The sequence below is a fragment of the Salmo salar genome, chromosome 27, assembly GCF_965601325.2.
Source record: "Salmo salar chromosome 27, fSalSal1, whole genome shotgun sequence".
Taxonomy (NCBI): Eukaryota; Metazoa; Chordata; class Actinopteri; order Salmoniformes; family Salmonidae; genus Salmo; species Salmo salar.
The window spans coordinates 40,180,325-40,203,645 of NC_138317.1; the positions used below are offsets into that span (position 1 = coordinate 40,180,325).

Below are 23,321 nucleotides of genomic sequence, written 5' to 3' on the forward strand. Positions count from 1 at the left end.
CTAACGTGTAGCGGCCAGCGTGACAGTCTGGTCTAACGTGTAGCGGCCAGCGTGACAGTCTGGTCTAACGTGTAGCGGCCAGCGTGACAGTCTGGTCTAACGTGTAGCGGCCAGCGTGACAGTCTGGTCTAACGTGTAGCGGCCAGCGTGACAGTCTGGTCTAACGTGTAGCGGCCAGCGTGACAGTCTGGTCTAACGTGTAGCGGCCAGCGTGACAGTCTGGTCTAACGTGTAGCGGCCAGCGTGACAGTCTGGTCTAACGTGTAGCGGCCAGCGTGACAGTCTGGTCTAACGTGTAGCGGCCAGCGTGACAGTCTGGTCTAACGTGTAGCGGCCAGCGTGACAGTCTGGTCTAATGTGTAGCGGCCGGCGTGACAGTCTGGTCTAACGTGTAGCGGCCAGCGTGGCGTGACAGTCTGGTCTAATGTGTAGCGGCCAGCGTGACAGTCTGGTCTGTCATGAGGCAGATGAGGCTGTTTCTATATTCAGTCAGTTGTAAGCCTTGGCAGGTAGTTTGTCCATCGGTATATTTTCTGACTGTGGCATACACCTCAACACAGACAATGACAGGACAAGATTAGCTGTTGAGACAAGAAGAAGCAGCAAGTCTGTATAGAGAGTCAAACATATTTATGAATCCACACTGAGCGCAGAATAGCGCTTGTTTAGAGTCTCTCTACAAGTCCTTCCATGTAACATCCTCTTCCTGTCCTTCACACTAGAAACTACCGCTTGGTAACTGGTCGACTATTTTCACAGGCTATAAAATGCAGCATTCACAATCCAAATGACAGAGGTAAAATAAAATTCTAAAAAAATAAATAACTCAAATATTCAGTGACAGCTACCTAGTCTTTATAAATACAACCAAACAATATTAACATCATTAAACAAATGGCATGGGAAAAGGCCTGACAATGTAACCAAACCTTTCTATCCACAGAAGGTGCTATTCCACAGTATAATTTATTCATTCTAGTGGGCAAATGAATGAATGCCAGCAGATTAAAGAAATCATTCTTACTCTATTGTACTGTTTGATTGGATAATAGTTGATTTGACCTTAGTTATCAGTGTTAAAAGGTCAAATATAAGTCACAATTCTGATGCAATGTCTGCTGGGTAACAGATCTCGTCTTCTTTACCGGGTTGGTTCAACTGAGAAGACAGGAGGTAAAACAGGACAAGTTTAAAGGAAAAACATTTCACTTGATAATCTTCTATACTCCACTGATAAAATACAGATGTTTCTAACATAATCCATTGCCTAATAAGTTAACAGATTACTGCGACAGGTAGTCTAGTGGTTAGAGCGTTGGGCCAGTAACCGAAAGGTTGCTGGATCGAATCCCCGAGCTGACTAGTTAAATAAAGGATAAAGAAATAAAATATTCTAGATCCACTGATAACCAAGGCTGATTTGGAACTAAGCAGCACTTACTGTAAGATGAGATGTCGATCTCGTCGGGCAGCTCACTGATGTTCACCTCGAATCGGTCCTGGACGTCGTTAAGTGTACGGGCATCCGTCTCATCAGACACAAATGTGATGGCCAGGCCTTTGGTGCCAAACCTGCCCGCCCTGGCAACCTGATGAGTAAGACGCACACAAACAACTTCAAAAACTGCTTTATAACGAAGTAACCTTATAATGATGCTGCTACTGGTAAGACGGACAGACGAGGCTTTAACAAAACAACCTGTATCAGCGTGTTTGAGGGGATACAGCTGAGCAAGGCGAGGCTCAGAATTACTCATCTACATCACGTCATGAGTCGTAGACAGTCTTTAATAGTCTACGGGACAGTCTTTAGGGTAGGGGGCAGAATTCGGGAATTTTGGATGAAAAGCGTGCCCAAATTAAAACTGCCTGCTACTCAGGCCCAGAAGCTAGGATATGCATATAATTAGTAGATTTGGATAGAAAAAAAACTCGAAAGTTTCCAAAATTGTTAAAATAATGTCTGAGTTTAACAGAACTGATATGGCAGGTGAAAACCTGAGGAAAATCCATCCAGGAAGTACTATTATTTTGAAAGGCTGTTTTTTCATTGAAAGCCTATCCACCATACAAAGTATGATCATCAGTTCATGATCTCTATGGCTTCTTCTACATGTGGCCAGTCTTTAGGCATTGTTTCAGGCTTTTACTCTGAAAAATGAGGGAGATACAGCACTTTCAATGAGAGGACAGTGGACATTTCCAGACTTGAGTCCTGCGTGTGACCGGGAGCGTGCCTTTGTTTCTCCTTTTCTATTGACGAAGCTATTGTCCGGTTGAAATATGATCGATTATTTATTACAAAAAACAACCTGAGGATGAATTTTAAACATCGTTTGACATGTTTCTACTAACTTTTATTGTACTTTTTTGACTTTTCATCTTGATGTTGAGAGTGCGCATTGTGCCTTTGGATTACTGAACTAAATGCACCAAGGTTTTTGGACATAAAGAGGGACATTATCGAACAAAACAAACATTTATTGTCTAACATGGAGACCTGGGAGTGCCACCAGATGAAGATCAAAGGTAAATGATTAATTTTAACGCTATTTCTGACTTTTGTGAGCCCTATCCTTGGCTGGAAAATGGCTGTATGGTTTTCTGTGACTAGGCGCTGACCTAACATAATCGCATGGTGTGCTTTCTCCGTAAAGCCTTTTTGAAATCGGACACTGTGGTTGGATTAACAAGAAGTTTATCTTTAAAATGGTGTATAATACTTGTATGTTTGAGGAATTTTAATTATGGGATTTCTGTTGTTTTGAATTAGGCGCCCTGCAATTTCACTGGCTGTTGTTGAGGTGGGACGCTAGGTTAATAGTCTACGGGACTTACCCTGTGCAGGTACGTGTCAGAGTCTTCTGGCATGTCGTAGTTGAAGGCGATGTTGACCCTCTCGATATCCATCCCTCTGCCAAACAGGTTGGTTGCCACCAGGATACGTCTCTGGAAGTCTTTAAATTGTTGGTAACGAGAGAGACTGGGGAAGGACATCGGGGAGAAAGAGGGGGTGGAATTAGTTTAGATAGTATTCATGTTGAATATAATACAGACAAAACAGAACCACACACCAACCATCTACGTACCGTTCCTCCTGAGGCATCCCGCGGTGGATGGCAATAGCCGGGAAGTTCTGCTCAACCAACAGCTGGGCCAGAGCAACACAGCGCTGAACGGACTTCACAAAGATCACCACCTATAATAACACATAATATCACTACACACACACACTGGGCCAGACCAACACACCACACACTGGGCCAGACCAACACACCACACACTGGGCCAGACCATCACACCACACACTGGGCCAGACCAACACAGCGCTGAACGGACTTCACAAAGATCACCACCTATAATAACACATAATATCACTACACACACACACTGGGCCAGACCAACACACCACACACTGGGCCAGACCAACACAGCGCTGCACGGACATCACAACACTACATTTGACTACAGTCATTTGCATTTTTATATTCAAAATTTGACTTGTCTAGTCAGCGTTTTTTGCTTTCCCTGAATGTCCTGCCATTATGTACCACGGTGGAACACGAAACACAGTACCAGGTTGAACTAAGACATTGACTACACACACTATTTACATACAAAAACTTGCCCCAGCTAGCAATTACTTTGTTCCTGTTTCTCCTGCCAATGTGCCTCTGTGGAATATCATAATTCATTCCAGTATCTGGTTTAACATCATAATTCATTCCAGTATCTGGTTTAACATCATAATTCATTCCAGTACCTGGTTTAACATCATAATTCATTCCAGTACCTGGTTTAACATCATAATTCATTCCGACCGGCCTCACCGCTGGTTTAACATCATAATTCATTCCAGTACCTGGTTGAATTCCAGCACGTCGAGGAGATCAAAGAGCTTCCTATTCTTCTCATTGTCCTTCAGTTTGACGTAGTACTGCTGCAGCCCGTGGAGAGTCAGCTTGGTCTCATCATCAACAAAGATTTCCATCGGCTGGGTGGAGCAAGCGGTGGGACAGGGTTAGGGTGAGGGAAGGAGGGTTGGAGAGGGAGAGTGGAGGGGTGAGGCGTGTGGAGGGAAGGTAGGGGAATGAGGCACATGAGAGAGTTAACGGGGGGGGGGGGGGGGGGGGGGGGAGGTGAGGAGAGTTAACGGGGGGGTTGGGTTGATAGGAGGAAAGGGGGGAATGTTTGAGGAGAGTTAATGGGGGGAGGTGAGGAGAGTTAACGGGGGGGGGGGTGAGGAGAGTTAATGGGGGGGGTTGGGTTGGTTGGAGGAAAGGGGGGGGGGTGTTTGAGGAGAGTTAACGGGGGGGGGGGGGGGGGGGGGGGGGGTTGGGTTGGTTGGAGGAAAGGGGGGGGGGGGGGGGGGGTTTGAGGAGAGTTAACAGGGGGGGTTGACAGAGTATTTGACATGTTGTGAAGGGTTTTGAATGGTTGTTCCAGGTTTGTGAGGGACAGGTTTGTGAGGGACAGAGGAGTTGTATGTACATATAGTAATACGGTAGATTGATACACGTTCAGGAGAGGGAAGGGAAAGTAAACAGGAAGTGAAAAGGTTCCCAGAGAGCAGTGGTTAAAGTGACCAGGAAGAGGTGAATCAGAGAGACTTGAAATCCAGGGAAATAGAGAGAGAGGGGATGGGGAGTTAGAGGGACACCAAAGGATTGACGTTCACACCCACATACCCCCAGACAGACCCACATACCCACATACCCCCAGACAGACCCACATACCCCCAGACAGACCCACATACCCACATACCCCCAGACAGACCCACATACCCACATACCCCCAGACAGACCCACATACCCCCAGACATACCCACATACCCCCAGACAGACCCACATACCCACATACCCCCAGACAGACAGACAGACCCACATACCCCCAGACAGACCCACATACCCCCAGACATACCCACATACCCCCAGACAGACCCACATACCCCCATACCCCCAGACAGACCCACATACCCACATACCCCCAGACAGACCCACATACCCCCAGACATACCCACATACCCCCAGACAGACCCACATACCCACATACCCCCAGACAGACAGACAGACAGACCCACATACCCCCAGACAGACCCACATACCCCCAGACAGACCCACATACCCACATACCCCCAGACAGACCCACATACCCACATACCCCCAGACAGACCCACATACCCCCAGACAGACCCACATACCCCCAGACAGACAGACAGACCCACATACCCCCAGACAGACCCACATACCCACATACCCCCAGACAGACCCACATACCCCCAGACAGACCCACATAGCCCCAGACAGACAGACAGACAGACCCACATACCCCCAGACAGACCCACATACCCCCAGACAGACCCACATACCCCCAGACAGACAGACAGACCCACATACCCCCAGACAGACCCACATACCCACATACCCCCAGACAGACCCACATACCCACATACCCCCAGACAGACAGACAGACCCACATACCCCCAGACAGACCCACATACCCACATACCCCCAGACAGACAGACAGACCCACATACCCCAGACAGACAGACAGACCCACATACCCCCAGACAGACAGACAGACAGACAGACAGACAGACAGACAGACAGACACAGACAGGCGAGCGAGCGCCACACACACAGGACACCAATTCACATACTGATGCAACAGACAGACAGACAGACAGACAGACAGACAGACAGACAGACAGACAGACAGACAGACACAGGCGAGCGCGCACCACACACACAGGACACCAATTCACATACGATGCAACAAACATACAGACGGACATCGCTCACCCTCACTAGTCACTACTATCCACACAACCCTTGCAAAAAACAAACAAATGTCAAACGAAAAGGCATAGTGATCAGATGAAATGGCAAGTTATTGTAAACCGTAACCACAAGTAATACATTAATGCTGTAATGTCCATTAAAACAAAAAGCCTGGCCCGCATTGGAATAACTACGGCTGCTCCGCTTGACGTGAGATCGATTCATCTTCACAACACAATCATCTACACACCACTTTGACTCGGTCTCCCTGGCAGCAGCTGTGTCTAACTAAACAATGAGGAAACAGTCTGTCCATTAGATGTTCTACACGATCAATCAGGGACATCATTTACTGTGAGGATGTACATCACAGATGAATAACTCATCAATCCAATTATATCAATGACATTTAATATGTCATCTAACATTCACTCTGTCCTCTCAATCACTGTCATCTAACATTCACTCACTCTGTCCTCTCAATCACTGTCATCTAACGTTCACTGTGTGTCCTCTCAATCACTGTCATCTAACATTAACCCAGTCTGTCCTCTCAATCACTGTCATCTAACATGCACTCAGTCTGTCCTCTCAATCACTGTCATCTAACATTCACCCAGTCTGTCCTCTCAATCACTGTCATCTAACATTCACCCAGTCTGTCCTCTCAATCACTGTCATCTAACATTCACCCAGTCTGTCCTCTCAATCACTGTCATCTAACATTCACCCAGTCTGTCCTCTCAATCACTGTCATCTAACATTCACCCAGTCTGTCCTCTCAATCACTGTCATCTAACATTCACCCAGTCTGTCCTCTCAATCACTGTCATCTAACATTCACCCAGTCTGTCCTCTCAATCACTGTCATCTAATATTCACCCAGTCTGTCCTCTCAATCACTGTCATCTAACATTCACCCAGTCTGTCCTCTCAATCACTGTCATCTAACATTCACTCAGTCTGTCCTCTCAATCACTGTCATCTAACATTCACCCAGTCTGTCCTCTCAATCACTGTCATCTAACATTCACTCAGTCTGTCCTCTCAATCACTGTCATCTAACATTCACCCAGTCTGTCCTCTCAATCACTGTCATCTAACATTCACCCAGTCTGTCCTCTCAATCACTGTCATCTAACATTCACTCAGTCTGTCCTCTCAATCACTGTCATCTAACATTCACTCAGTCTGTCCTCTCAATCACTGTCATCTAACATTTCACCCAGTGTGTCCTCTCAATCACTGTCATCTAACATTCACCCAGTCTGTCCTCTCAATCACTGTCATCTAACATTCACTCAGTCTGTCCTCTCAATCACTGTCATCTAACATTCACTCAGTCTGTCCTCTCAATCACTGTCATCTAACATTCACTCAGTCTGTCCTCTCAATCACTGTCATCTAACATTTCACCCAGTGTGTCCTCTCAATCACTGTCATCTAACATTCACTCAGTCTGTCCTCTCAATCACTGTCATCTAACATTTCACCCAGTGTGTCCTCTCAATCACTGTCATCTAACATTCACCCAGTGTGTCCTCTCAATCCTAGTCGCCCTGTTACCAGGCGAAGGGTTTTAGCTGGATTGTCTTCTCTTTTCTGTTCATAGTCTATTTTTCATATGACCACAGGGCTCTTCTACCCTTAGCTACCTCTTCAAGTATTTCAGAGTTACCTCATCGATTGTAGATTCATGGCAGCTCTGTGTACTGTCTAGATTCACGTTAACACCAGACAGCTCTGTATACCGTCTAGATTCACGTCAACACCAGACAGCTCTGTATACCGTCTAGATTCACGTCAACACCAGACAGCTCTGTATACCGTCTAGATTCACGTCAACACCAGACAGCTCTGTGTACCGTCTAGATTCACGTCAACACCAGACAGCTCTGTGTACCGTCTAGATTCACGTCAACACCAGACAGCTCTGTATACCGTCTAGATTCACGTCAACACCAGACAGCTCTGTATACCGTCTAGATTCACGTCAACACCAGACAGCTCTGTATACCGTCTAGATTCACGTCAACACCAGACAGCTCTGTATACCGTCTAGATTCACGTCAACACCAGACAGCTCTGTGTACCATGTAGATTCACGTCAACACCAGACAGCTCTGTATACCGTCTAGATTCACGTTAACACCAGACAGCTCTGTATACCGTCTAGATTCACGTCAACACCAGACAGCTCTGTATACCGTCTAGATTCACGTCAACACCAGACAGCTCTGTGTACCGTCTAGATTCACGTCAACACCAGACAGCTCTGTGTACCGTCTAGATTCACGTCAACACCAGACAGCTCTGTATACCGTCTAGATTCACGTCAACACCAGACAGCTCTGTGTACCGTCTAGATTCACGTCAACACCAGACAGCTCTGTGTACCGTCTAGATTCACGTCAACACCAGACAGCTCTGTGTACCGTCTAGATTCACGTCAACACCAGACAGCTCTGTGTATCGTCTAGATTCACGTCAACACCAGACAGCTCTGTGTACCGTCTAGATTCACGTCAACACCAGACAGCTCTGTGTACCGTCTAGATTCACGTCAACACCAGACAGCTCTGTATACCGTCTAGATTCACGTCAACACCAGACAGCTCTGTGTACCATGTAGATTCACGTCAACACCAGACAGCTCTGTGTACCGTCTAGATTCACGTCAACACCAGACAGCTCTGTGTACCGTGTAGATTCACGTCAACACCAGACAGCTCTGTATACCGTGTAGATTCACGTCAACACCAGACAGCTCTGTATACCGTGTAGATTCACGTCAACACCAGACAGCTCTGTATACCGTCTAGATTCACGTCAACACCAGACAGCTCTGTGTACCGTCTAGATTCACGTCAACACCAGACAGCTCTGTGTACCGTCTAGATTCACGTCAACACCAGACAGCTCTGTATACCGTCTAGATTCACGTCAACACCAGACAGCTCTGTGTACCGTGTAGATTCACGTCAACACCAGACAGCTCTGTGTACCGTCACCTCTCCCTCCTCTTTTCTCTCTTCCATCCACATTACCTCCCTACCATTACCTCCAACTCCCTCTCTCTCCCCCCTTTCTTCACGTCCGGGCAGTGGGTGGTCACTCCCTCAGTCCGGGCAGTGGGTGGTCACTCCCTCAGTCCGGACAGTGGGTGGTCACTCCCTCAGACAGTGGGTGGTCACTCCCTCAGACAGTGGGTGGTCACTCCCTCAGACAGTGGGTGGTCACTCCCTCAGACAGTGGGTGGTCACTCCCTCTGACAGTGGGTGGTCACTCCCTCTGACAGTGGGTGGTCACTCCCTCTGACAGTGGGTGGTCACTCCCTCTGACAGTGGGTGGTCACTCCCTCTGACAGTGGGTGGTCACTCCCTCTGTCTGGGCAGTGGGTTAGACAAGGTTCACGTCTGTGATTTATTACCAAGGCGTCCTGATGCTTGGGTAACAGCTTACGGACAGAATAGCGGCCATTTCCCCTCGTGAAACGGGCGTCATGTTCTACAGGGTTAATAGTCCATCTCCAGCCAGTTACTTCAATTCCATTTAAAAGCAAACTGGCTGACAGAGGTAATGGGGACATTTTTGCTCGGCTCAGCGGACCTAGGCAATTTCACTGCGCTTTCTTTCCGCTTTGTTAGGAAACTAATGAACTACAGCGACCCAGAGAACCAAGGCGTCCACATAATGAACTACAGCGACCCAGAGAGCCAGGCGGCGTCCACATAATGAACTACAGCGACCCAGAGAGCCAGGCGGCGTCCACATAATGAACTACAGCGACCCAGAGAGCCAGGCGGCGTCCACATAATGAACTACAGCGACCCAGAGAGCCAGGCAACGTCCACATAATGAACTACAGCGACCCAGAGAGCCAGGCGGCGTCCACATAATGAACTACAGCGACCCAGAGAGCCAGGCACGTCCACATAATAAACTACAGCGACCCAGAGAGCCAGGCGGCGTCCACATAATGAACTACAGCGACCCAGAGAGCCAGGCAACGTCCACATAATGAACTACAGCGACCCAGAGAGCCAGGCGGCGTCCCCTTCTTTCACTCTCCAGAGCTTGGCTCGTCAGTCTTCCTCCTCATTTCTCTATGCTTGTGTTATTTGTTTGACTGAGGTTCTTTGGGATACTTCGTCTTTACATTTAATTAGGCTCCCTCTCTCTCCTCTGACAATTGTACCCGTCGTTTGCCAAATGAGTGGTTACAGGTCGAGGGAGAGCCCTCTCGCTCTCAACTAGAGGTCGACCGATTAATCGGAATGGCCGATTAATTAGGTCCGATTTTAAGTTTTCATAACAATCGGTAATCTGTATTTTTGGCCACCGATTTGCCGATTTCTTGACACCTTTATTTAACTAGGCAAGTCAGATTAAGAACACATTCTTATTTTCAATGACGGCCTAGGAACGGGGGTTAACTGCCTTGTTCAGGGGGGATTCGGGGATTCGTTTTTGCAACCTTCCGGTTACTAGTCCAACGCTCTAACCACCTGCCTTACATGGCAGGCTGACTACCTGTTACGCGAGGGCAGCAAGAAGCCAAGGTAAGTTGCTAGCTAGCATTAAACTTATCTTATAAAAAACGATCAATCTTAACATAATCACTAGTTAACTACACATGGTTGATGATATTACTAGTTTATCTAACGTGTCCTGCGTTGCATATAATCGATGCGGTGCCTGTTAATTTCTCATTGAATCACAGCCGACTTCGCCAAACGGGTGATTTAACAAGTGCATTTGCGAAAAAAGCACTGTTGTTGCACCAATGTACCTAACCATAAACATCAATGCCTTTCTTAAAATCAATACACATGTAGATATTTTTAAACCTGCATATTTAGTTAATATTGCCTGCTAACATGAATTTGTGTCACTTCTCTTGCGTTCCGTGCAAGCAGTCAGGGTATATGCAGCAGTTTGGGCCGCCTGGCTCATTACGAACTGTGTGAAGTCCATTTATTCCTAACAAAGGCCGTAATTAATTTGCCAGAATTGTACATAATTATGACGTAACATTGAAGGTTGTGCAATGTAACAGGAATATTTAGACTTAGGGATGCCACCCGTTAGATAAAATACGGAACGGTTCCGTATTTCACTGAAATAATAAACGTTTAGTTTTCGAAATGATAGTTTCCGGATTCGACCATATTAATGACCTAAGGCTCGTATTTCTGTGTGTTATTATGTTATAATTAAGTCTATGATTTGATATTTGATAGAGCAGTCTGACTGAGCGGTGGTAGGCAGCAGCAGGCTCATAAGCATTCATTCAAACAGCACCTTTGTGCGTTTTGCCAGCAGCTCTTCGCAATTCTTCAAGCATTGAGCTGTTTATGACTTCAAGCCTATCAACCCCCGAGATTAGGCTGGTGTAACCGATGTGAAATGGCTAGCTAGTTAGTGGGGTGCGCGTTAATAGCGTTTCAAACGTCACTCGCTCTGAGACTTGGGAGTGGTTGTTCCCCTTGCTCTACATGGGTAACGCTGCTTCGAGGGTGGCTGTTGTCGATGTGTTCCTGGTTCAAGCCCAGGTAGGAGCGAGGAGAGGGACGGAAGCTATACTGTTACACTGGCAATACTAAAGTGCCTATAAGAACATCCAATAGTCATAGGTATATGAAATACAAACGGTATAGAGAGAAATAGTCCTATAATTCCTATAAAAACTACAACCTAAAACTTCTTACCTGGGAATGTTGAAGACTCATGTTAAAAGGAACCACCAGCTTTCATATGTTCTCATGTTCTGAGCAAGGAACTTAAACGTTAGCTTTTTTACATAGAACATATTGCACTTTTACTTTCTTCTCCAACACTGTGTTTTTGCATTATTTAAACCAAATTGAACATGTTTCATAATTTATTTCAGGCTAAATTGATTTTATTGATGTATTATATTAAGTTAAAATAAGTGTTCATTCAGTATTGTTGTAATTGTCATTATTACAAATAAAGAAAGAAAAAAAAGTAACAATTTTAAAAAACTGCCGATTAATCGGTAGCGGCTTTTTTTGGTCCTCCAGTAATCGGTATTGGCGTTGAAAAATCATAAATCGGTCGACCTCTACTCTCAACTACAGGGCAGTGAACCGGGGGGTTTTACGAGCTTAGAGCAGAGCGTACACACTCATGCCAACCTGGGAAAACAGTTCCCTTCATAAATAAAAGGTGAAAAGTTAGTCGAGACAAATTGTTTTTGCTTGGCTAGATTACAAGATTATTTAACTTGCTTTTGGTACGAAAGCATCGTTAAACAAACGCTGCATAGGCTGGGCAGCATAGTGACATCAGGGAGGTCAGATTCGTAACGTACAGACTGGAAACTGGACCTATTTGCACATGGATGACCGTGTTAAACTTCATGAAGAAGAAAGACTGCGTACATTTCAGTTGGAACAGCACAAGCTAGTCTATAAAGGAGACTCCATTAATTAACTCCATGACATTCTGGTGAAAGGTGAGCCACTGCACTACTAGCGTAAAGTGTTACTGTACCGAGTTAGTGACCAAGCATAGGCCAGCCGCATAGAACTAAGGCCTTCCTATGTCAGTGGGCTGTCACTTCCCTTATAGAGGTGGGACTGATCAGCGTCTAGAAAGACATCGCTGCCTCTCTCATTTCAGACTCAGGGGGCCGTGGGCTTACTCCTCCACCCCCCTTTACCCCCGTTTCCGCCAGGCAAGCCAGAGCAGGGGATGGGTGGAGGTGTGGAGGAAGGAGAGGCGTGGTGGACGCAGGAGGAGAGGAGGTGTAATTACATCTTGCATGAACTTTCGGCAGACGGGGCGAATCTCTTTGCTCAGGGTGGCGCTGAACATCATGACCTGTTTCTCATGGGGGGTCAGACGGAATATCTCCTGGACGTCTCTGCGCATGTCTGAGGGAGAAAGGGAGGGGTTTTGTTTTTTTGTTTGTAAATGTCGTTAGATCTCCTAGAATGTAAATAAGAGTAGATGATTCATCTGTAGTGTTGTGCTGTCCAATCTTCAATGATTCAGACTCACCAAGTTGTTCTAACATTTTGTCACACTCATCCAGGATGAAGTGTTTGATGTGTCGCAGGTTGAGGGTCTTGTTGCGGATCAGGGCCAGGATTCGCCCCGGCGTCCCCACCACCACATGGGGACACTCCTTCTTCAACACCTCCTCATCCTTCTTTATAGACAGGCCACCAAAGAACACTGCCACCTGGTGGGAGAGATGGGGAGAAAACCAGCAGTGGAAGAACTGTGAACTGTGTCGTTATTATCCAGACTGGAGGTTAAGAGGGTCAGGGTGGCAATAGCATTTATGTACCTTGATAGTCGGCATGTACTTGGAGAATCTCTCATACTCCTTGCTGATCTGAAACGCCAGCTCTCGGGTGTGGCACATCACCAGCACTGACACCTAAACAAAGAGAGAAGGGTGGCCAGGGTGGGTAGTTTAATGCATTAGAAAGCTTAGTACTTCACAGATTGATGGACCACGACAACAACAACAACGCTAGCTCTATAAACAGTCCAGAAGACAACGAGTGACAGACTGACAGAGGCGGAGAGAGAGAAGAGAAAAAGAGAGGAGAAAGGGAGAGAGAGAGTGGGAGGGAGGGAGGGTGAGAAAGCAAATGAGAGGGAGGGTGAGAGAGAGTGAGAGGGAGGGTGAGAGAGAGAGTGAGTGAGAGGGAGTGTGATACAGAGAGAGAGAGAGAGAGAGAGAGAGAGAGAGGTAGGGAGGGAGGGTGAGAGAGAGAGAGCGAGAGGGAGGGAGGGTGAGAGAGAGAGTGAGAGTGAGAGGGAGGGCGAGAGAGTGAGAGTGAGAGGGAGGGCGAGAGAGTGAGAGTGAGAGGGAGGGCGAGAGAGAGAGAGTGAGATTACTTGTCCAGTGACAGGCTCCAGCTGCTGTAGGGTGGCCAGGACAAACACGGCCGTCTTGCCCATACCAGACTTAGCCTGGCACAGCACATCCATACCCAGGATCGCCTGAGGGATGCACTCATGTTGAACTGAAAGGAAAATAGTCATACAAAATGATGAATGAATATTAGTGGTAATAAATGGTATAGTAATTACTTCAGAATCAACTAAATCAAAAACACAATGTACCAAATCATGATGCTATTACTTCCTGATTATAGTTTGAAAGTAGATACAGTACTTTGACACGATTAATCGTGGCACTTTGTCTTGAAGATGGGATGTATTCACTAGGAACCAAACAGGCCGAAACAGAAAGGGACTTACCTGAACTACATGACCAATAAGAAACCCTCAGTTTCGTGTGAAGCGTTTTCCGTTGCAAACCATTTTGCTACAGTGTGCACTAATGAATACGACCCAGATCTGTGATCTCTGTGATGTGGTGTGCAGCCCCTGGTTATAACCTAACTTGTACTACTCACCCTCAGAGGGATGCTCAAAGCCACAGTCCACGATCGCCCTCAGCAGCTCAGGCTTCAACAGGAAGTCTCTAAACCCAGACGAATGGATGGACACATAGGAGCCCTTCACACGCTCCTTTTTAATGGACAGAATATCCCCTCCTGATAGATCTCCCACCACATCATCCTCCTCGTAGTCCAAGAGCTCATTCTCCACATCCTGCTCAGTCATCCTGGTAGGTAGGTGGGTAGGGAGACAGAGAGACAGAGAGAAATAGTCATAAGCACGTCCCATCAACCTGTCAGTACATAACAAGGAGACACTTTCAACCTACAGTGCATTCGGGAAGTATTCAGAACCCTTTACTCTTTCCACATTGTTACTTTACAGCCTTATTCTAAAATTGATTTTATCGTTTTTTTCCACCCTCATCAATCTACACACAATACCCCATAATGACAAGGCAAAAACAGGTTTAAGAAATTTAAAATAAACTGAAATATCACATTTACGTAAGTATTCAGACCCTTTACTCAGTACTTTGTTGAAGCATCTTTGGCAGCGATTACAGCCGAGTCTTCTTGGGTATGAGGCTACAAGCTTGGCACATCTGTATTTGGGGAGTTTCTCCCATTCTTCTCTGCAGATCCTCTCAAGCTCTGTCAGGTTGGATGCGGAGCTTTGCTGCACAGCTATTTTCAGTTCTCTCCAGAGATGTTCGATCGGGTTCAAGTCCGGGCTCTGGCTGGGCCACTGAAGGACATTGAGACTTGTCCCAAAGCCACTCCTGCGTTGTCTTGTCTGTGTGCTTAGGGTTGTTGTCCTGTTGGAAGGTGAACCTTCACTCCAGTCTGAGGTCCTGAGCGCTCTGGAGCAGGTTTTCATCAAGGACTATACTTCGTTCATCTTTGCCTCAATCCTGACTAGTCTCCCAGTCCCTGCCACTGAAAAACATCCCCACAGCATGATTCTGTCACCACCATGCTTCACCGTAAGGATGGTGCCAAGTTTCTTCCAGACGTGACGCTTGGCATTCATGCCAAAGAGTTCAATGTTGGTTTCATCAGACCAGAGAATCTTGTTTCTCATGGTCTGAGAGTCCTTTAGGGGCCTTTTGGCAAACTCCAAGCGGGCTGTCATGTGCCTTTTACTGAGGAGTGGCTTCCATCTGGCCACTCTACCATAATGGCCTGATTGGTGGAGTGCTGCAGAGGTGGTTGTCCTTCTGGAAGGTTCTCCCATCTCCACAGAGCTCTAGAGCTCTGTCAGAGTGACCATCGGGTTCTTGGACCAAGTCCCTTCTCCCCCGATTGCTCAGTTTGGCCGGGCGGCCAGCTCTAGGAAGAGTCTTGGTGGTTCTAAACTTCTTCCATTTAAGAATTTGAGGCCACTGTGTTCTTGGGGACCTTCAATGCAGCAAAATAAATGTTTTGGTACCCTTCCCCAGATCTGTGCCTTGACACAATCCTGTCTCGAAGCTCGACAGACAATTCCTTCGACCTCATGGCTTGGTTTTTGCTCTGACATGCACTGTCAACTGTGTGACCTTATATAGACAGATGTGTGCCTTTCCAAATCATGTCCAATCAATTGAATTTACCACAGGTGGACTGCAATACAGTTGTTGAAACATCTCAAGGATGATCAATGGAATTTTATTTAACCTTTATTTAACTAGGCAAGTCAGTTAAAGAACCAATTCTTATTTACAATCACGGCCTGCCCCAGGAAAACCCGAACCCGAACGACGCTGGGCCAATTCTGCGCTGCCCTATGGGACTCCCAATCACGGCCGGTTGATACAGCCTGGAATCGAACCAGGGTCTGTAGTGATGCTTCTCGCACTGAGATGCAGTGCCTTAGACCGCTGCGCCACTTGGGAAACAGGATGCACTTGAGCTCAATTTCGAGTCTCCTAGCAAAGGGTCTGAATATTTATGTAAATACAATATTTCAGATATTTTTTTGTTATATATTTGCAAAAATGTATAAAAAACTGTTTTCACATTGTCATTATGGGTTATTGTGTGCAGATTGATGAGGAAAAATACTATTTTAATCCCTTTTAGAATAAGGCTGTAACGTAACAAAATTTGGAAAATTGGAAGGGGTCTGAATACTTTCCGAATGCACTGTATGTGGACATGAAATGCGCCCATCAAATCAAATTGTATGTCACATGTGGCGAATATAACAGGTGTAATGTTAGACCTTACCATGAAATGCATAGTTAACTGCATGTTTCAGAAAATACAGCATGAAGCACTATATATGTTTATACTGTATTGTAGTCATGGCTCATCCTATATAACTATTGTTGTACACACCTTTTCTATTCATATCCTGTCCATACACACATATATACATACACATATAGTTTAATTTATTTAACTAGGCAAGTCAGTTAACAAATTCCTATGTACAATGACGGCCTACCCTGGCCAAACCCGGACAACTGTGCGCCGCCCTATGGGACTCCCAATCACGGCCGGAACCAGGGTCTGTAGTGACGCCTCTTGCACTGAGACGCAGTGCCTTAGACCGCTGCGCCACTCGGGAGCCCCTATGTATATATATTTATATACATCATATCTATACTCCGGACCCTGATATTTATTAGGATTATGTGTGCATTTGTTTTTTTATTGCTAGGTATTATTACTGCACTGTTGGAGCTAGAAACAAACATTTCGCTGCACCTGCAAATCTGTGTAGCTAACGTTACGCGGCCATAACTTTCATTTGATGCTAAACTGTGTGGTGATGGTGCTGATAATGATGAGAGGGTTAGAAAAACAAGTTTAATTTTATGTTATCTTCGTTTCTATTTATGACAAGTTGTGGAATGAAATAAGTAAATGTAGTCGTAATTAACGCTGTTAATTAGGGCTGTTAGCTTATCACGTGTGTCAACAGGACTAAAGGTTGGCTAGCTGGCTAACAAACACGACCCATGAGTTGGCTGGTCTAGCTAGCTAGCTAGCTAGCTTCTTAAGCTTGACAAGCTTTCTAGCTAGCTATTCTACACGATGTGCAACATGGAAAATGTACAGACAATAAATACATATTAAATAAATATTCCGAGTGAGCAATTGTTTACCTTATTCGTTGTGAAGAAATGTAACTACAAGCGTTTGCAAATGAGAGTTATCGTTTTTTTTGTAAACGTCATCAACGTGCGACTGTGAGCATGCGTTGAACATCCACGAACTGCGACCTGCACATTTGGCTAGGAAGTCTTTCACCAAAAACAACAACACTTCGAAAACCTTCTCTAACGTCGAGGTTTACAAAGAAGGTGAGATTGGGAACTGCGCTGAAATTGGTATCGGGATACATTTTTGTTTGACAGCTCGTGATGTGTACACATTTTTTTTAAATAAGTATAGTATTAGCTAAACACGTGTTGACTGGCTAGCTAAATAAGTGGCCAGCTAGCAAGCAACGTGACTAACTAACCTAGCTGTATCTTATTGCCAACCCCCAAAAGGTTGCTGACATTGTTCACTGAAATACTCCCCCCCCCCCCCCCCCCCCCCCCCCCCCCCATAGCCAGTGATGTCGTGTTTCAGTGGAGATCCCAACTTCTGTCCTGAGTGTGGGAACGTACTGCCTCTACCTGGGCTGCAGGACACAGTCTCCTGTCCCCGCTGTGCATTCAGTTTACCTGTCACCGGTGAGGATGGGTTGTTTGTTGTCATCAGTCAAATGTCCCAGTTATAAATAATGTTGTAGCCTACTAACAGACAGAATCGTTATCCAAAGGGGGCTACAACTAGCCTGAGTGCCAATTGCTTGTCACATCGGGGGCTGCCGAGTGGCGCAGCGGTCTAAGGCACAGCATCTCAGTGCTCGAGGAGTCACAACAGACCCCGGTTTGATTCCAGGCTGTATCACAACCGGCCGTGATTGGGAGACCCATAGGGCGGCGCACAATTGGCCTAGCGTTGTCCGGGTATGGCCGGTGTAGACCGTCATTGTACATTTTTTATTTTATTTTATTTCACCTTTATTTAACCAGGTAGGCTAGTTGAGAGCAAGTTCTCATTTACAACTGCGACCTGGCCACGATAAAGCAAAGCAGTGCGACATAAACAACAGAGTTACACATGGAATAAACAAACATACAGTCAATAACACAATAGAAAAAAAGTCTATATACAGTGTGTGCAAATGACGTGAGGAGGTAAGGCAATAAATAGACAATAGTAGCAAAGTAATTAAAATTGATCAAATTAATACTGGAGTGATAGATGAGCAGATGGTGATGTGCACGTAGAAATACTGGTGCAAATAAGAATTTGTTCTTAACTGACCTTCCTAGTTAAATAAAGGTTAAATCAAATAAATATCATCATGCCAAGCATGTTTGGCTTGACAATGACGAGCAATGGAGTTGGCAAGAGCACAAACAGATCTGGGACCAGACAGTTTCCTTTATCAATTTGATATTTTCATAAGTATGTGACGCATGATGTAACTTACGTTTTTGTGTCGTCGTTTTCAGAATTTTCAGGTCAAGAGATCAGGTCTTCTGTTGTCTTTAATCCTCTCGAAGGGTCCTCTGTTGCTGTGGAGGAGGAGGACTCAGAACTCAAGGGGGCTGTGGTAGGAATTCATTGCAATGCAGTTCCTGTTCATAAATTATCAATGGTCCCATTTAAAACTAGGGAAATCAAATTGAAACATGGAGTAACATGTTTCTGTTCAATACTCAAGAAACTCCATTTAGGCAATGTTCTGTCTGTAACCTCTAGAAATCTACACAACATAAGCGTGTAATAATACTACTGTTATATATCAATGTATGTTCTCTAGAACCTCCTCAAACTCTTGCATTCTAGATTGACAGACGTTGCTCTCGCTGCAATAAAGAAGGGATGGTTTATCACACCAGACAAATGAGATCTGCAGATGAAGGACAGACTGTCTTCTTCACCTGTATGCACTGCAGGTACATCTCACTCAAACACCAATTCACCAAGGCTATTCTGAGCCGTTCTCACCACCAGATTCATCAATCTATTCCATTTTATGTTGTTCTGCACCACACACACAAGCACTTTACCCCACAAACTGTATGTAGTCCACATGTTTACTTATGACTGGATATGTTACTTATTATGATTTAATTTATGCATTCAGATATCAGGAGAAAGAGGACTCCTGAGAAGAGATGGAGATGCTTCCCCATTCCCCTGGACCGCCATCAATATTCTTCTCTTCTCCTCTCTTTTGTCTGTAAACAAGAATGTGTTTGATCTATGTAATGCAAACTTGAGATCTTATTGGAGAAAGCACAATTGGTATGCTATTCCTTGCTCTTCATTACTTGTAATGATGCTTAGGATAGTCGCTCCGGGGTGCTAAGCATTTCAATGGCTTGCCTTTGCTGCATCAGTTAGATTGCAGCTGCAGCATTTTGAATGAGGTTTGAATACTGATGTCTGATGTTTGTCTGCAGAGATTTTCAAGTGTGATTTGTGTGATTAAAATATTTGTCTTTATAACATGTTTGGTTGCTTTTCTCCTTTCTACCTTTTCTCAACAATGTCAGATAATGACAGTGAATTTGCCTCAACATACATAATGTTTACAAATGTGTATATTAACAATTTATCATTTTGTTCGTCTTTATTTAAGTAAAAATACTACACTTACATTCACTGTGATGTTGAGTGCGGCACAAGTAGTTGCTCCAATCTGAAGACTCCCCTTGTACAGGTCTGAATCACCTGGCCATCCAACATGGCGTCAATTACCTTTTTGTAAACTTGGAAGATGCTGAATTTGTTGGGACTTTATAGATTTCTAGGAATGATTTAGGCCATTTCTGATCACCCTCAGGTAAAACATTCTCCTTGATATTTTTTTTGGGGGGGGATGTAAATGCTTGTTTGAACCACAAAATCCCGTGTAAACACACTTTCATCCTTGCATTAGGTAGCTAACGTTCTATAGCTATGCTAAAGGAGGAGCAACTACCAATCATCTCCCGCTTCTTCTTGTCCTCTGCAGAAGATGAAGCTGTGCGTGCAGTTGCAATGCAAGAACCTCCATGAGTATCTACAAGAGTTGAGCCCTGAGATGATGGACCGGTTGTACCATCCGGCCACATGTTTGGCTGTCTACATGTGCAGGATCAGTCCATTTAACAATCCTATTAAAGGTACTTTAAAATATGACAACGTTTTTTATTTTATTTAACTAGGCAAGTCAGTTCGGAACAAATTATTATTTACAAAGACGGCCTACCGGGGAACAGTGAACACTGCCTTGTTCAGGGGCAGAACGACATATTTATACCTTGTCAGCTCGGGGATTCGATCCAGCAACCTTTCAGTTACTAGTCCAACGCTTTAACCACTAGGCTACATACAATTGCATCTGTAATGCGCGTATTACCATGCATTATTACTTATAACACGTATGGAGCAGAACACAGACTGTCTACACATTTAGCACGATGATCTGTATTTTGGAAATACACTTGAAACAAATAGCCAAACTGAAAAATGCTTTCTGCTGATAAAATCAGTGAAATGTAGGCTAAACTGACAACGGAGTGAAGAGCAGAAAGGGGGGGATTCTATCATCCAGAAGGCGAGGTCAGTGCAGGTGCAACAAAGCTGGGACCGAGAGACTGAAAAACAGCTTCTATCTCAAGGCCATCAGACTGTTAAACAGCCATCAATAACACAGAGAGGCTGCTGCCAACATACTGACTCAAATCTCTAGCCACTTTAATAATTAAAAATTGGATGTAATAAATGTATCACTAGTCACTTTAATAATGTCTACATGTCCTACACTACTCATTTCATATGGATATACTGCACTCTATACCATCTACTGCATCTTGTTTTTGCCGTTTGGCCATCGCTCATCCATATATGTATATGTACATATTCTTATTCATTCCTTTACACTTGTGTGTAAAAGATAGTAGTTGTGAAATTGATTATATTACTTGTTAGATATTACTGCATGGTCGGAACTAGAAGCACAAGCATTTCGCTACACTCGCACTAACATCTGCTAACCATGTGTACGTGACCAATACAATTTGATTTGGTTCTTGATAGGTATATGCCAGGGTTTACCTTAGCCGTTATTAGCTGGCTTTTGTCCAATGCATTTTTTTGGAAAAGCAGATAAATAAAATTGGTGCCAGCCAATTGTCCAGGAGAACAAGCAATCCCAGTGTGAAATAATGCATTTTAGCCTCTTCATTCATGGAAATACATTACACTGGTCATGCTTATCGGTCTGTAGGTTAATTTGCATAATTCTATGTACTTAAGCTGGGGCATGTGTACACTATATTCGTTATGTATTTTATCACACGCGTACAGCATACAGATTACAGAGCCTTTGTGTAGAAATCTGCCAGACAGGCAAGAGCTGCTTGCTACAGCATCTTGTGGTGCTTTAAAACAACTGGGAACTCTGAGAAAATACACCAGGTCAAATCATGGCGTCAGTGATCGTCAGGTCAGAAAGTTGGAGCTCCAGAAAGAGTCCCGAGTTGGAATTCCGGTTTGGTTCACCGTTCAAAATGATTTTTACCAGTCGGAGGTCGTTTTTTCCCACAGTTCCCAGTTGTTTTGAACGCGGAATCAAACGGCAACGGAAGACGGGCTTTATCAGCGCGTCCCACATCACTTTGCAATGAGCTGGAGGCAGTGTGCATGTTGAAAACATATACGGAATTGTTTGAAACCTGAACGTTTTAAAACATTATGGGGCATGTCTTGGTTTGCTTCAAAGTAGCCTATTATATCTCCTCTCGACATCTTTCTAACTGATATTTTCATCTCTGTCACATGAAATCGCTCGCATGTTCTTTCCGCTAATTGCGTTATGGAAAAGCGTAGCCTACTGCCTTGTGTGCGTTGCTGTGCTTATAATGTGAAGAAATAATCAGTTGTATCACCATTTTAAGCTAAACGTTCTTATCTGTTGCATTAGACACATTGCTTTTTAATGTTTTTTTTATGTAGCCTTGGCCTACTGGTTGTATGAATTTGGGATCTATCGTCCCACAACTGTCCCAGAGTCAGTTTGGAATAGGCTTATTTCTTTCTTGACAAGCTGACCAATAGAATAGGTTGGCTAAACGTTTCTACTATAGTAGATTGACATAGGCTGGTGATTTTGCTGTTTCGTTAGTCGTGTTGTTGGCTGAGGAAAAGGAAATATGGACAGTTATTCTAACATGTTGAAAGAGCACATCGTTGCATCCTCGAATTGCCATAATCTAAACGGGTGGACATCCTAATCAGGTGACGCACCCAAAGCACATGGGTCAGGTAAACACACACATAACGCTTCCCTTCTCTAATGTGCTTGCCCTTCGTAGAATATTATCTTCCTTCAGACTCGGCGAAATCCTATCGTTCTTATTCCAACCAGTGTTGCCAACTCATTTTCAGGGTAAGTTGTTAGATACAGGTTGACTTGTTGCTAAATGACGTTGTGATGTCATTACGTAGAATAAACAATAACGTTACTCAAATTGACTGACCATCTCGGCAAAAAATAGGATTTGACATTTGTTCAGGTACAGACTCCCACTCTTTTCTGTACTTCTGGCTGTACAATTTTGGATTGAGACATGTTGATTGATGTTGTAAGTTCTGTTCAAGATCAAACATTCGTGACCAACTATATTCATTGGGTTTGGCTCGTCTAAACCGTGCTGCAGCAATCAGCCAACAATGATTTGCAATTTACTGAAATTGCTGCTGGCTGTGCACGAGCTGAGCGCCTGCTGCCGACGTCACTCACCATGCACTTCTGCAGCCAGGCGCGTGTGTTGTGACTGAGTGTGTGACAGAGAAAATCGATGTTGTATCATTTAGAGGGAAAATGCATTTTGGCGTTTGAGTCACTTTTCAAAAGTTGCTAAAAGTTCCAAATACATTTTTAAAAGTAGCTAAATTTGTTGCTAGGTTCTGTTTGAAAAAAGAGTTGCCTGGGTACCCTGAAAAGTTGCTAAATTGGCATCACTGATTCCAACTCAGTTTCTCCCCACTTGGCAGGGTGTTTTAACACTGACATATCAGCGGATTTACATGCATTAATGTAGAACATTCAACTTTTACCATTAATTGATACAGTTGTATTTTTTATTAAATTTTTATTTAACTAGGC

The 23,321-nt window shown here is 44.7% G+C and overlaps 2 protein-coding genes across 2 annotated transcripts; one reads left to right on the top strand and one right to left on the bottom strand.

Moving 5' to 3' along the window:
- Window positions 1-613: 613 nt before the first annotated feature.
- On the bottom strand, window positions 614-17,325 carry ddx39b (DEAD (Asp-Glu-Ala-Asp) box polypeptide 39B). The gene is given in 11 exon segments (NM_001139926.1): window positions 614-1,158; window positions 1,442-1,589; window positions 2,839-2,983; window positions 3,090-3,199; window positions 3,863-3,994; window positions 12,564-12,682; window positions 12,810-12,993; window positions 13,102-13,194; window positions 13,662-13,789; window positions 14,186-14,397; window positions 17,266-17,325. Coding segments are annotated over 10 exon segments (1,287 nt in total). The 5' UTR covers window position 14,397; window positions 17,266-17,325; the 3' UTR covers window positions 614-1,141.
- Window positions 17,326-17,386: 61 nt separating this feature from the next.
- polr1h (RNA polymerase I subunit H) lies at window positions 17,387-19,673 on the top strand. The gene is given in 5 exon segments (NM_001140927.2): window positions 17,387-17,463; window positions 17,718-17,841; window positions 18,673-18,773; window positions 19,010-19,119; window positions 19,311-19,673. Coding segments are annotated over 4 exon segments (354 nt in total). The 5' UTR covers window positions 17,387-17,463; window positions 17,718-17,723; the 3' UTR covers window positions 19,336-19,673.
- The last annotated feature ends 3,648 nt before the right edge of the window (window positions 19,674-23,321 follow it).